General features: G+C 67.6%; 1 protein-coding gene across 1 annotated transcript; it reads right to left on the minus strand.

Moving 5' to 3' along the window:
- Positions 1-774: 774 nt before the first annotated feature.
- Positions 775-14,228, minus strand: SLC6A19 (solute carrier family 6 member 19). Its single transcript, XM_016124702.2, has 12 exons — positions 14,027-14,228; positions 10,337-10,477; positions 9,834-9,971; positions 8,923-9,104; positions 8,601-8,711; positions 8,205-8,317; positions 6,991-7,119; positions 6,750-6,906; positions 4,202-4,406; positions 3,960-4,119; positions 2,241-2,403; positions 775-2,056 (listed from the first exon to the last, which is right to left on the minus strand). The coding sequence occupies exons 1-12, from the start codon at positions 14,226-14,228 to the stop codon at positions 1,853-1,855; spliced, it is 1,905 nt and encodes a 634-aa protein (XP_015980188.1). The 3' UTR covers positions 775-1,852.
- Between the last annotated feature and the right edge of the window lie 102 nt (positions 14,229-14,330).

Consider the following 14,330-nt stretch of genomic DNA (forward strand, 5'->3'; position numbering starts at 1 on the left):
CAACCCTCCGGCTCCTGACAAGGTCCAGTGTCCAGTTGTCATTTCAAGAATGTCATACAGATGGAATCACACGGTGGTGACCTTTGGAGTCACAGGTGGGGCTTCCTCCTCTCGGCCTGCAGCTTTGCCTTCCGCCTCAGCACCCACGGCCGCTCTCGGGCAAGGTGACGCTCAGTGCACACAGGGAGGGTGGGCTCCGCCTGGCTGGAGGCACGTGACGGCCCCCCTCGAGGACGAGGTGACAAGCCAACGTGGAGCGGACTCAGCCTGAGCGCCCCTGCCCGGGCTCCTGGGCACGTGGACCCCGCCCCCAGGGCAGACTCGTCCACCAGGCCGGGCCAGGGCCCCGGAGCCGCAAGTCTCACTTTTCCTGGACACTGTCTCGTGTGCAGCCACGACCCCAAATATGGGGGCCGGGAAGTGCAGGCGCCGTGGACGCGGTTTGAGAGATTTTTGGTTGCGCGCAGGGTGACCAAGGGGAGAATCAAAGACGACACGGAAGGGGGCGGGGGGGGCGGCGGGGGGGCAGCGTCCCCCACCGCCCGCGCCCCCTCGCAGGGGCGGCCCCCTCCTCTGCCGCCAGGGCTTCCGCGGATCACGGCGTCCAGGGGACCGGCCAGGGCCTTGGGGGTTCTCAGCCAGGCTCCGGGCAGGAGTCTGTGGTCACCGGTGGCCAGGGGCACCGTGGGGACGCAACGTGGTACGTGGACCTCGCCCCCGCCTGGAGAATTCCCAGAGTCCAGTTTAACTCCAGCTTCCAGATGCTGCCCTGGAAAGCGGAGGTGGCCCGTTGGTTGAGATGCACACCGTAAGTGCCAGTCCCGTGACGGGGGAAGAGCTGGTGCCGGCTGCCACCGAGAGGTCCCGAGCGGGCGGCCTCCCTGGCCGTCACAGCCCCGACATGGCTCAGGGTACACGGACCATCCTCGACCTCAGAGACCACGGCCGAGTTACCCTGTAATCTGTCTCTTCCAACATCTGGCTAAAAATTCACACAGTCGATGTCCTCTTAAAAAAACGCACAGGACGTTTCTGCCTTAAATTGTGTCAAGCTGTTTTATTTAACTGCCACCTGTCCGTGGCGGCCAGAGGCGATGATTAAATGCGTTTGCACCCAGCGAGCTGGAAGACTGCCGACCGGCTCTCGGGAAGTCTGGGCTGGCAGGCGCCCGGCCCCAGGTCCCGTCCGGCTCCCCAGCCTGGGGGCCCCCGGCCTGTTCTAGATGAGCCCCTCATCAGGGGGTGCAAGTGTCCCCATTACTGCAGGAGTTCCTAGGTCAGGGGGAAGGGGTGGGGGCAGCGAGACTGTCCCGACTCGCCCCGACCCCCACAGATGCGGCTCCCGCTGCAGCTCCGACCCCTCCCCCGGGAGGCGTTGCAGGACCTGAGCATGTGCCCAGCATCTCCGTGACAAGGGAGGCCACAGGGCAGCTGGGCCCCACGCACACGTACCTGTACACACACGTGCATGCACCTGGCGGTGGATACATGTCCGCATACACATGTACGCAGACTGCACAGTAGACATGTGCTCACGCTTACATGCTCACACACATGCATATACCACAGAGCACGTGCTCACACACACACTCACACATTTATAAACATATACGTGCACACATGTACGCGTGGTACAGTGTGCTCACATGTATGCACACATGCATGTAAACATGTACACATGCATGTGCCCTGTGTGCCCGCATGACACACCTATGTATGGCTTGCACTTATGTGTGAATGCATGTGCACACACAATGTGCACCTCTGTGTACACCCACACGTGTGCAGTCTCACCCGTGTGCACACCCACACGTGCGTGTGCACATGAGCCCGTGCAGCGTGGGCTGGCTGCTCAGCACTTTAAGTCCCCGTTCACGGAGGCTACGGACTGCGAGCTGACCAGCCCCTGCTCGTTCTCCGGCCTCTGACAGAGGTTCCTGATGAGCTTGTAGATGATGAAGCCGGGGATGGTGAGGCAGGGCACCCCGGCCACGATGACCACCACGCCGTACACCCAGTCCGGATACTGGACCTCCTGGGATTTGGGAAATTCCTCCTGGAGACAGAGCAACCACTGGCTGAGCGTGGAGGCGGCAGCGGGGTCTCCGTCAGGGGGCGCGACGCCCCTTCTCCCTGGGATCCCCACCCTCTGGCCCACGTGGGGGAGGGGAGAGACACCCGGAGTCACCGGTCCCCCACCTGCCCACAGGGACCGTGACCCCGGCCCCCTGCATGCTCACATAAGCAGGGTCCCAGACGCTGTATGTTAACTCCTCGTTGACCTTGACCACCAAGAAGAACAGGAAGATGACTACCATGAGCAGCGGGCTGACCACTCTCCACATGACCTGCCAGAAGATGTTGGGCTTGTGGCCGATCATAAACTTAATGTCTTCGTTAAACCTGGAAGCAGAGGCCAGAGGGGGCTGTCACCCGGGGGACGTCTCCGGCCTTTGGCTCCAGCCTCGGCAGGCATCCCGCGCCGCCTCACCGGGCCTCTGCCCGTCGCAGTTCTGTCGTTCCTCTAAGCAAAGACGCGCCCTCCTGGGAAGGCCCGCGGCACAGCGGAAGCCCCTCGGGAGCCGCGGCTCACTGCTCCATCCTTTGACTCACGCCCTGGGCAGGCTGAGGTCAGCAGGGGTCATGCTCCTGGCGGGCACCGCGGGCAGCGGCCTGGACCGGGAGGCCCCGCCGCCTCCCGCCCACCCTGCACCAACGAGTTCGCTGTCGGCAGGAGTCAGAATGGAGGGGGCAGGATGCAAACCGTGAGCTGCCCAGGATGAGCCCGGAGGGAACTCCCGGAAAAGCAGAAGTGCCAGGCCGTGAGCCCCGCAGGGCCTGTGAGCGTGGCAACGGGGCCACTCCCGGCTCTCTGCCTCCCGCTTGAGCGGCCTCTCAGGGCAGCAAGTGTCTGGCTTCGAAGCGACTTGGGTCATTCACGGGCGGCGTGCAATCGCGGGGCCGTCGCGCCTGCCTCGCACCGGCAGTGGCCACGCGGCACCGTCTGCCGGGTGCGCCTCCGTCTCCCGCGGGCCGCCACCCCGGCTGTGCGCCTCGTGTGGTGGAGACAAGCACCTTGCACGTGTGCCCTTGCACGCGTGTGTGCTGGTGACACAGACCAGGCTTCTCAAAGCAGGCACCCCGGAGGGTGCGTGCGGGTATCACGCCAAGAGGCGCCAGCGAGCGTCTCTGAAGTCGTGGCGAGTCTGGCGCCCGAGGTCTGTGCCGTGTTCCTGACCCCCATCTATAATGGGGGGACTCCCTGCGTGTTTGGCCACGGGGGCAGCCGAAAGGCAGCACGGCCCCTGTCCTTGTCCGAGTCTGTCTGGCTACAGAGCTCTCTCCCCCAGAGAGGTCTGGAGCGCCCCTACCATGGGGCATCCCTGCCGACCCCCAGTCATTATAAAACACCTGGCCGCCACTCCCTAGTGCCATGGCAGCCCGCGGCCAGCCTCCCTGTCCCGCCAGCTGCCTGCTCCCTGGGGGTGGCTTCTGCGCCCCGCGGGACCGAGGCTCTCCCCCTCCTCCTGGTGGCTCCGCTCAGGGCCCGGCCCGTCCGCCAAGGGCTTCTCGGCGTGTGAGCGCGTCAGCTCCGCGCGGCACACCCTCCCTCTAGCGAGCTACGGCACTTTCGAATTTGCTTAGGACTCTGGCTCTAAGTTTTGTTAAGTGTTGTGGTCACATCAGAGGTGCCGTGCACTTTCGCAGGCGATGCTGATGTCTCGGCTGCCCTGCTATCTGTGCTTCTCTGCGTGCTGGGTCCGGAAGCATCTGGAAGCTGGAGGGATCCACCAGGACCCGTCTCTTCTCCACCGCGCCAACCCAGGTGCCAGACCCGCCCCCACACCATGCCGTTGGCCGCGGGACACGTCCCACAGGCCCGCGTCACGCAGGCGTGGCGAATCCCGGGGCGGAAGGTGCCCGTGGCTGCTCGGGCTGGCGCGTGCCCGGCCCCCTACCTGTCCATGCCGTACACGTAGACCACAGAGAACATCTCGAAGAAAGCGATGACGAGCAGGGGGATGGAGCCAGCGTAGCTGTCCAGGAGGGTCAGCCAGTACTGGCCGGAGTTCAGCGTGAAGATGAAGGCCACGAGGTACGTCCCCAAGCACAGGAGGCCTGAGGGCAGAGGGGCCGCTGCGGACAGAGCTCCTGCCTGCGGCCAGGCCTGGCCCCGCCGCCCGCCTGCCAGCCCGTGTACCTGTGAGCAGCTCCTTGGGACACTTCTTGGGGATGACTCTGAGGTCCTGCAGGGGTACGACCACGCCCTCCATGTTCCCGAACATGGACGAGAGCCCCAGGCAGAAGAGCATGACGAAGAAGAGCACGGACCACAGCGGAGACAGCGGCATCTTGGTGATGGCCTCCGTGAAGACGATGAAGGCCAGCCCCGTGCCCTCCACGCCCTGCACGGAGCGCGCACACGTGTCAGCCACGCAGGGCACACGCGTCGGCCACGCACACGGCACACGCGGCCCCGGGCCCTCCACGCCCTGCACGGAGCGCGCGCACGTCAGCCACGCGGGGCACACACATCGGCCACGCACACGGCACACGCGGCCCCGGGCCCTCCACGGAGTGCGCACGCGTCAGCCACGCAGGGCACACGTGTCGGCCAAGCACACGGCACACGCGTCGGCCATGCACACGGCACACGCGGCCCCGTGCCCTCCACGCCCTGCACGGAGCGCGCACACGTGTCAGCCACGCAGGGCACACGCGTCGGCCACGCACACGGCACACGCGGCCCCGTGCCCTCCACGCCCTGCACGGAGCGCGCACACGTGTCAGCCACGCAGGGCACACGCGTCGGCCACGCACACGGCACACGCGGCCCCGTGCCCTCCACGCCCTGCACGGAGCGCGCACACGTGTCAGCCACGCAGGGCACACGCGTCGGCCACGCACACGGCACACGCGGCCCCGTGCCCTCCACGCCCTGCACGGAGCGCGCACACGTGTCAGCCACGCGGGGCACACGCGTCGGCCACGCACACGGCACACGCGGCCCCGTGCCCTCCACGCCCTGCACGGAGCGCGCGCACGTCAGCCACGCGGGGCACACGCGTCGGCCACGCACACGGCACACGCGGCCCCGGGCCCTCCACGCCCTGCACGGAGCGCGCGCACGTCAGCCACGCGGGGCACACGTGTCGGCCACGCACACGGCACACGCGGCCCCGGGCCCTCCACGCCCTGCATGGAGCGCGCACACGTGTCAGCCACACAGGGCACACGTGTCGGCCACGCACACGGCACACGCGGCCCCGGGCCCTCCACGCCCTGCATGGAGCGCACGCACGTGTCAGCCACGCAAGGCACACGCGTCGGCCACACAGGGCACATGCGTCAGCCACGCAAGGCACACGCATCGGCCACACACACGGCACACGCGGCCCCGGGCCCTCCACGGAGCGCGCACGCATCAGCCACGCAGGGCACACGTGTCGGCCAAGCACACGGCACACGCGTCGGCCATGCACACGGCACACGCGGCCCTGTGCCCTCCACGCCCCGCACGGCGTGCACACGCGTCAGCCGTGCACGGCACGCGCGGCCCCAGGCCACAGTCAGCTCTCCACATGCTCCGTGAGACAAGCAGCCCTCGTCTCTCAGGCCTGACTGTACTTTTAATTGCCGGGCTATGTCTCGGGTCATGTCGTCCAGCAGCGGTCAGGGACCCTGAGGCAGCGTCACGGCACTCGGCATGTCCACCCCGTCCCCCTGGAGGGCCGTGGGGGTTCAGAAACAAAGCGGGTGAACAGTGGGGCCACAGGCAGAGTGGCCGGCCCCGTGGAGGCGTGAGGGGCCGGCCGCACAACGCTCGGGAAGTCCACAGAGGGGACAGGAAGGGAAGCCAGCCGCACGCCACGTGGCATGCGGCTCGTTTCACAAAACCTCTCGAGAAGGCAAGACCACGGGACAGACGCAGGCGAGCAGTCGCCCGGGGGCCACGCAAGGGGCCCGAGCGCTGCTGGAGACCTCCGAGGGACACATCCTGGCGAAGCTCATAGCCGCGCGAACTTACCGAGCCTGGGACGTGCTCGCCCGCGATTGAACGGGGGCTCACGTGCCCGCCCCGCGCTCCAGGGCCCTGCCCCCCGTCCCGCCCCGGGCAGTGGGACCCGCCAGCCGCCTGCCTGCGTCTCCCTCCCGGAGCGGCTGCGTCATCGTGGCCACAGTGCGAGGCCCTGAAAATGCTTCACGTGCCCCCAACACTGCGTGGCTCCAAACAAGAAAAGTGCAAAGTTCAAATGAGTAAGCGCTGGTCCGTTGAGCTCCACGGTACATAAGGCTCACTAATTGTTAGGACTGGTACTCAAAAGCATCCGCGCCTCAGACGACGGCGACCGCGGCGCTGTGACGGCTGACACCTGCCAGCCAGCCTGAAATCAAATGTGCCGCCAGGTCCCAAAAGAGCAGTTACGACGACGCCGGCTTTTTTGGAAGGGCTTATGCTGCCGGCAGACCAGGGGGAGCTTCCATGTGTTTGACATGTGGCCCTGCAGAAGGCCGGGCTGGTGGCTGCCGTCCCCGCCTCGGCCCCCCAGGGCATGGAACATGGGGCTTCACGGCTGGACAGACACTGGAGCCCTTGATCAGGCGCCCGGGACCCGGCGGGACAGGAGGGTCAGAGGTGGGCCGGCACGTGGGGGCGGGGACAGGCCCAGGGGGCTGGGCCCCGGGGAGCTTGGTGTGCCCCAGGGGCGTCCTTCCCTCCGGCCCTGCGCCGCCCCGCAGGGGCTCACCTCGGACAGGAGGGAGTTCATGTCGCAGGTCTGGAAGCTCAGCTGGGCGTAGGTCACGGGGTCGGTGGCATTGCACCATTGCTGCATTGCCTCAAAGTTCTCCTGGGTGACGTTTCCCTCAGGCAGGTCGAACCCGTTGATGAGTGTCAGGATGTTCCTGGGAGAGAGCGAGGCGGATGCCCTGGGTGGGGCAGGCCTGGCGGGCCCCCTGGAGGCGGTGCGGGCCGGGAGGGGCACTCACTCTTCGAAGCACTCGTCGTAGCGCTCGGTGGCGCGGAAGCCGATGATGGAGTAGACCACGGTGGCCGCGTATACGGACGTGAAGCCGTTGATGACCGACACGACCAGTGCGTCCATCTCGCAGTTGTTGCTGCGGACGAGGGGAGCTGGGTCACCGCGGGCCGGCGGCTCAGCGTCCGCTCGCCTGGCCCCGGCCTGCGGTGCTGGGTGCGGCGGGGGAGGGGCCTCGGCCCACCCATCCGCCTTTCCCCCACTGGCCCCGGGCGAGGGCCGCCAGGGGGCCGCCCCCAAGTCCCGTGGCCCTCGCTCCTGCCCTTCGTACCACCTCACGCGCCGCCTGTGCTGCAACCTGGAGCCGGAGAAGCCCCCAGGTCCCTAGAGCAGCCTTGGCCCCCAGCGCTGAGGTGGGCAACACCTGTACGCACATTCCTGCTGGCCGGCAGCGGCTCTGGGCCCAGCGAGCATGTCCTCGGGGAGACCGCGTCCTCGCGCAGGGATGGCCAGGGTCTCATGGCCCTAGGCCCCCTCCCAGCCCACGCCCCGCCCCTGGGGCCCTGTGTCCTCCCAGAGGAGGGCTCCCCACCGCCACCTGGAACCTGAAGGCCGCCTCACCTTAGTGTGTCCAGAACTAGACCCCTGACCTCCCCAGCCCCGCCCAGCAGCTCAGCCCCCGACTGCTGATGCTAGCACCCCCACATGCCCCCAGCAGAAGCCGACCTCATCAACAGCCCTCAGGGAAATGCAAACCGGAGAGACAGGGCAGCCCCCCACCAGGATGGCCAGTCAAAGACAGTACCCGGCGGGGCCAGAGGGTGGAGACGGCTGGCCACACGGCTGAGGGCCGAGTAGGGGCTGCGGCCGTGGAAACGGGCTGGCGGCTCCCAGCCAACCCAACGGGAGCCCTTCCACTCCCAGCTGTGCAGCCGGAGGCTGGAACGTGCGTCGCACCAACGCCTGCTCCCCCAAACGGCGCCAGGGGCCCCGCCTAGTGGGCGCTGAGTGGCTGTGGGCGCAGGCACCTGGGGTCCTGGATGCTGACGCACAACCAGGGAGGGCGTGTGGGGGCACCGGGGCTCACTGTTGCCAACAGGGGCGCGTGGGAGGCCCCGGAGAGGCCAGCATCAGGGTCCTGGGCAGTGAGAGCCGCCCAGGCCCCACACCGCCGCCTCCCAGCACCGAGGGAGCCTTCTGCGGGCCGGCCCCGCCCACACTCACTGGACCGAGTTGTAGCTGGAGAAGGAGATGAGGCCCCCGAAGGCCAGCGAGAAGGAGTAGAAGACCTGCGTTCCCGCTTCCAGCCAGGTCACCGGATCGGCCAGTTCTGTAACCTGAAGCCAGACAGGGACTCTCAGCCGGGTGCCGCGGGATGAGCGGCCCTGGGAAAGCGAGGGCGTGGTAGGTGGTCCAAGAGAGAGGCGCGAGCCCCCGGCGGGGGTTCGGACAGCCAGTGCTGCTGACGGTGGCCACGGAAACGGCGGCCCTCGCAGGCCCAGCGCGCATGCGTCCAGGGGCCCTGGCACTGGCCAGGGCTGGTCCCAGGCGGGGAGGCCTGTCCCCCAGCATGGCTTCCCCCACAGGGCGGGCGCCCGGGGCCGGGCGTGGAACACTCACGTTGGGCGTGAAGAGGAAGGCGATGCCGGTGGTGGCTCCCTTCAGCGTCAGGCCTCGGATGAGGAAGATGGTCAAGACGACGTAGGGCAGTATCGAGGTGATGTACACGACCTGGGGACACGGCGCGTGTGGGACGAGGGGGAGACAGGGCTGGTCAGGCAGGACCCCCGGCTCCTCCCACCCAGGTAGCCGGCGCGCACGCTGGACCACGCTGCGGGCGGCAGAGGCCCCTCCCGGACCCGCCCGCGGGCCGCGCCCCGCGGAGCTGGCGGAGGGGCGGCCAGCCCCGGCGCGCCCCCTTTGGCCCCCGCAGCCAGGGCACCTTGCCGCTCGTCTCGATGCCGCGGATGACGCACAGGTAGAGGAAGGCCCAGGCACAGGTCAGGCAGAGCAGGATCCACCACTGCACGGAGCCCGAGTCGCTGATGGAGGTGGAGATGTTGAGGGTCTCGCGGTACCAGTAGTAGTCCACGGATGAGCTGAGGGCGCACTCCTCCACGTAGTCTGCGGGGGGCGCTCTCACAGTCAGCGTGGCTCGCAGAGAGCAGGCGCCGCGGAGCGGGACAGAGAGCACGGCCCCGCGCAGGAAACGGAGGCCGTGCCCCCGACTACTGACGCCAGGGAGGTCGTGCGCGCACGCACGCATGTGCAGGAATGGGAAGGCGGACATGTAGGTGCACACCTACACAGGTACGGACCCGCGTGCGCACACCCACGCATGCATGTACACAGACATGCCCTCACTGTGGGCGTATACATGTGTGCCCCTGCATGCACGCGTGCACGCGCGTGCGTGCGTGTGTGCACACAGTGTGAGCACATCAAACGGACATGCACGCACACACATACCCGTGCACTGGCCACGGCCTGCCTGTGGGACCCGTGCTCACAGATCAGACAGTCCACATCCTGACTCAAGTGTGCCTGCCTCTGAGCTGAGCGCACGTCCTGTGCACCCCACTCCCCTCCACAGAGGGTTCCAGGGTACCCAGTGGTGAGGGGTACCGGAGGCGGAGGCAGCTGCCTTTGCTTCACCCCAGCTGAGCCAGCGCCCCGCCCCCTGAAGCCGAAGCTCCTCCTTTAAGGGATTTTCTCCCGTGTGGTGATTTTTTAAAAATTCGCTGTTGCCTTAAACGTGCCCTGGTTTGCCAGCCCGAGCCACAACCATCCGAATGTGGGAACCCCGGAGGGCCGCTGTTGGCGGGCGGTGCTCTGGGGTGCAGGCGCGCCCACCTGTTCGGTTGGCGTTGAGCGGGCACACGCTCCACGGCAGGGGCTCCTGGAAGGAGTTGAAGAAGTACCACAGGATCCAGGAGACGATGGTGTTGTAGTAGAGGCCCACCATGAAGGACACGAACATGGACGCGATGCCTGGGGGGCAACGGCACGCTGCGGGCACGCGCGTACCGCCGGGGGAGCGGCGCTGCGGGGGGCGGGGGGCGGTCCCGGGGCCTCCCCCACAGCGGCCCGGGAGAGGACGGAGGGGCCCAGAGGACAGGGGGCGGCCCCTCAGGGGGTGGGGCTCGCCGAGCCTGCTGCGGGCGGCAGCGTGGACTGAGCTCGCCGTGTCTGCACCTTCTCAGGCCCTGTGCGGCCCAGGACTGCCTCCCGGAGTGGCCCCAGCCCGGCCCCTGCCACTGACCCTTCCGTAAGGGTTTGCAGAGGGCCGGGGCGGTGAGCACTCCCCGAAACTGAGGCGGCAGGGGAGAGGGCGCCCACACCCCTCCTGCGCGCACCTACGCCCTTGAGGGCCGGGTGGATGGAGCTCCAGACGCCCACGCTGCCGCTGCGCAGCCGCTGCCCGATGGCGAACTCCAGGTACAGCAAGGGGATGCCCTCCAGGACCAGCAGGATGAGGAAAGGGATCATGAAGGCTCCTGGGGGGGGGGGGGGCGATGCGTCAGGTGGCCGAAGGCCGGGGGGCTACAGGCCCCCTCTGGGGACACAGGTGCTGGCACAGGGCACCTGCAGAACGTTGTCACAGATGCAAACGGTGCCGCCACCGCCGGCGACGGCCATCGGCCCTGTTTCATGGGCGGCTCCTCGTGCTGCCTCATGACAGCGGCCGGCTTATCTGCTGTCCCCCTGGCCTGGCCTGGGGGGTGAACACAGGGACCAGAGAAGGTGTCCCCGTGCTGGGCGAGTGCGGGGCTCAGAGTCCAGCCGAGAAGGCGAGGTCGGCGTGGCAACGAGATGACGAGCAGACAGCGGCCATGGCCCAGCAGCCGGGTCCCCAGGGGAACGGGAGCGGGTGCAGCCAGGGCCGCAGGCTCCCGGGCAGCATCCTCTCTCCAGTCTCGGGGTTGTCGAGGGTAAAGTTTCAGTAAAAAAAAATGTCACCTCTCGCACTTTCTCAGGAGTTAGACGGGCAAACCTTTTGGGCAAAACTACCCAGAAGAAAGCAAGTCTGTGGTTCCCACACGTCCTTCTGTCCTCGCTACAATGTCACCTTTGCCCACAGATCCCACCGCCCTGTCTCCACCAGGAGACTCCCGCTCGCCCCTGGGAACCCCTGGGCAGGAAGCCGCTGCTGCCCCAGCTCTGGAGCCCCTCCCGGACTCTCAGGCCCGAGGCTGGGGCTCCCCGGGTGCCCGGAAGGCGGCTCGCGTCCCAGCAGCCTCCACGGCCAGTGAGCAGAGAGTGGGGGGAGTGGGGAACACACACGGACACGGCCAGCAAAGCGGGGCCGGGCCGGGCCCAGCGCCAGGGTGCCCTCCGTGTCCTCACGCCGCGGGGCGGCCCCGTGCGGCCCGAGGGCCTCTCGGCCGGCTCCCCCGGCCTGGGCAGCCCTGGTATTCGTGCCCAGTTCTTTCCAGGAACGAGCGGGTTCTGAGCTCCTGGACACTCAGCTTCTTCTCTCCTGAGGAACTCAAGCAATGCCAAGCTCTTTACAAAATAACCCCCACCCCGGGGAGTCTGATACCACTGGCTGCGTGGGGGCGAGAACGAGGGAGGGGCACAGAGGAGCGGGGGCGGGGCCTCAGCTGGGCGTGGCGGGCACTGGGTGGGTTGCTGTCCGAGAGAGGGCAGGCGCAGTCCCCACCGCGCGAACACCGCGCAGACGGAGTGGGGCGGTACCAGCCAGGTGGAGAGGCCAGGGTCACAGCTTGCTTCCCTTCTCTCCTGGGTGCAGCGCTGGGCCAGGCCGGAGAGGTGCTGAGTGGGCAGCGTGGCCCCTGGGGGCACTGCCTCCTGGGGCTCCCTCACCCCGCACGCGTCTCTCCCGCATGCGCTGCTGAGAAGCGGGAGGGAGAGGGGGAGGGGGCCCGCCACGCGTGGGGGGTGGTAGCCCTGTGGACAGACGGGGCAGTGCAGGTGTGGTGGTCGGAGGCTCTGGCAGGTGTGTGGGGAACGCACTTCGCCTGGCCCTGCTCTTGGGCCTGGCGCTGGTCCAGAACTCTCGGCTGGGGACAGTCCGGTCACCGGGATGTGGCCATTCTGGCAGATCCCCTGAGAGGGCTGAGTCCTGCCTCAGACCAAGTCCCCTGGGTCTCGGTCCTGGCAGCACCCCCCCCCCCCCGCCTCCCCCCCTCCCCGTCCCGTGCTGGCCTGCAAACTGCATAGCGCAGCTTGGGGACACAGCCAAAGAGTGGTAGCCCTCCATCACCACCGCCTCACGGCAGGGACCCGAGGCCCAGGCAAGGGTGGTGGCGCCAGGACGCGGGGCTCTGATCCCGACTCAACTGCAGCTTTTGAAAGGCCCTCGTCAGGGAAGGGCCGATCCCGCCCCCCAAATAGGGGCCTCGGGGCCCTGAGCCCCTCTCGCTGGTCCCTGACGGCTGAACGTGACATGCCACTCGCTCTCGCCCGGGGCGTCCCCTGCCGCAGCAGCGCAGGCTGACCCCGCCCCGAGGCCCCATGCCCCGCTCTCTCGGCGTGGCTGAGGCGTGCTCTGACGCTGGGTGAACTTGAACCCCAGAAAGCAAACCGCAGGGGTCGGCCAGGTGACGCGGGCAGGGGCACAGCCCACCAGACGCTCCCGGCCACAGGGGTGCCCCCATCAGAGATCCGGAATCTGGGCTCTTCTCGTGACAACACGTCTCCCTGTCACATAACATGCAGGGACTTCCGTGGCGCGCATGCGCCCAGCTGCCACCCGCCGCGCGCCACCAACGCCGACCGGTCCTGGGGGCGGGGCCTTCTCTGTAGTTCTCTCTACTTACCCACATTTTATTTTGTTTGTTCATAACATAGAGTTAAACATAAAGTAAATGATGATTTGTTTTACTTTCAAATTACCCAAGACTCTTGGAAATAACCGAAGGTCAATTAAGTTTTCACCAAATCAGGACTGGCCTTCAGGCTCCGGAGACGTCACTTTCTCTCCGGGTACAGGATGGCTCCCTCCCCACCTGCAGGGTGGGGAGTGTCACCCAGAAGGGCCACCTGCCAGCGTTGTCACTGTCCTCAGCAACTGTCTCCTGCACTTGGGGGCCAGACACTCAGCTCCTGGCCAGGGCTCAAGGCCAGCTGGGACGGACCACACAGGGAGAGCGGAGAGGCTTCGTCCTTTCCAAGGAGACTTTTCAGAAGCCACAGAACCAGGAGTGTCCCCAGCGCCCGGCCGGCTTTGCAGGGCCCGTGCCTCGGGGGAGCGCGGCCTCTGCCCCCCCCAGGACAGATGTGACTGGCACCCATTCTGACCCCCCTCAGGGCTGCAGGTCCAGGGGAGACAGAGCCGGGGGTGCGCAGGGGCTGAGGGCACTAGGGCACTACGGGAGTGATCTTGGTCCCTGCAGCCTGTTGACGCCGGGAGAGGGAGTGGACGGACAAGATCATGGGCACTGAGAGCCAGCACCCCCGCAGGGGCTCCACATCCAGGGGGCAGGGGGCAGCCTCGGCCCTGGGGAAGGCCACCCCTGAGCCCGCCTGTGGGGTTAGGGCTGCAAGCTGGGCACTCGGAGGGCTGGCCTTACCGCCCCTCATGCTGGCACCTTCCATGCTCTGAGGAGGGGCTCCACCCGGGGGAGCGGGTGGTCCCTCTCTGACCCCCCTCTCCCCCACCCGCCCCGTCACCCCGTCCCCTGTGCGCAGATCACGTCTGTTCTCTGGGAACAGGACAGGGCTCCTGGGTCCTGGAGTGCAGGTGGCCTTCCCCAGTGCCTTCGCCCTGGCGCCGGGTCTCCCCCACCCACGCAGGTGAAGCGCTAGAGGGGCGAGGGTGCCGGCGCCTGCGCTCTGCCTGCAGCCCCGCCCCTGGGGGCGAGCATGAGGGCTCCCTGGGCCTGCGCACGCGCCCAGCGCGCAGCCCTGCCCTCCCCGCGAATGTTGGGGTTCCCGGCGATGCGTGCAGGAGGAGTGCGCCAGGGCGTCCTGCCACAGCCCCCGCCCTCCAGACTTCTCCCCCTGCTATCAAGCGCTGGGGTCCTGGGGATGCCGGTGCCTCCTGCCCTGGCCCCCACACCCGCTCGCCCCGCCTGGCCTACCTCCGCCGTGGCTCTGGCACAGGTAGGGGAAGCGCCACACGTTGCCCAGGCCCACGCAGAAGCCCACGCAGGTGAGCATGTACTGGGTCTTGCTGTCCCACGTGGGCCGCGAGCTGGCCTCCTCCTTCTCGATGACATCCAGCTGGTCCAGGGATGGGATGCGGTCCTCCAGGCCCGGGTTGGGCAGCACGAGCCTCACCATGGCGGCTGCAGTGGGGCCCCTCGGCAGCGGGCTGGAAGCCGGAGGGCGAGTGGACGTAGCTGGAGCCCCAGCACTTTATAGGGAACCTTTGGCACCTCGCCG

Source organism: Rousettus aegyptiacus, unplaced genomic scaffold (assembly GCF_014176215.1).
Source record: "Rousettus aegyptiacus isolate mRouAeg1 unplaced genomic scaffold, mRouAeg1.p scaffold_m13_p_8, whole genome shotgun sequence".
Classification (NCBI taxonomy): Eukaryota; Metazoa; Chordata; class Mammalia; order Chiroptera; family Pteropodidae; genus Rousettus; species Rousettus aegyptiacus.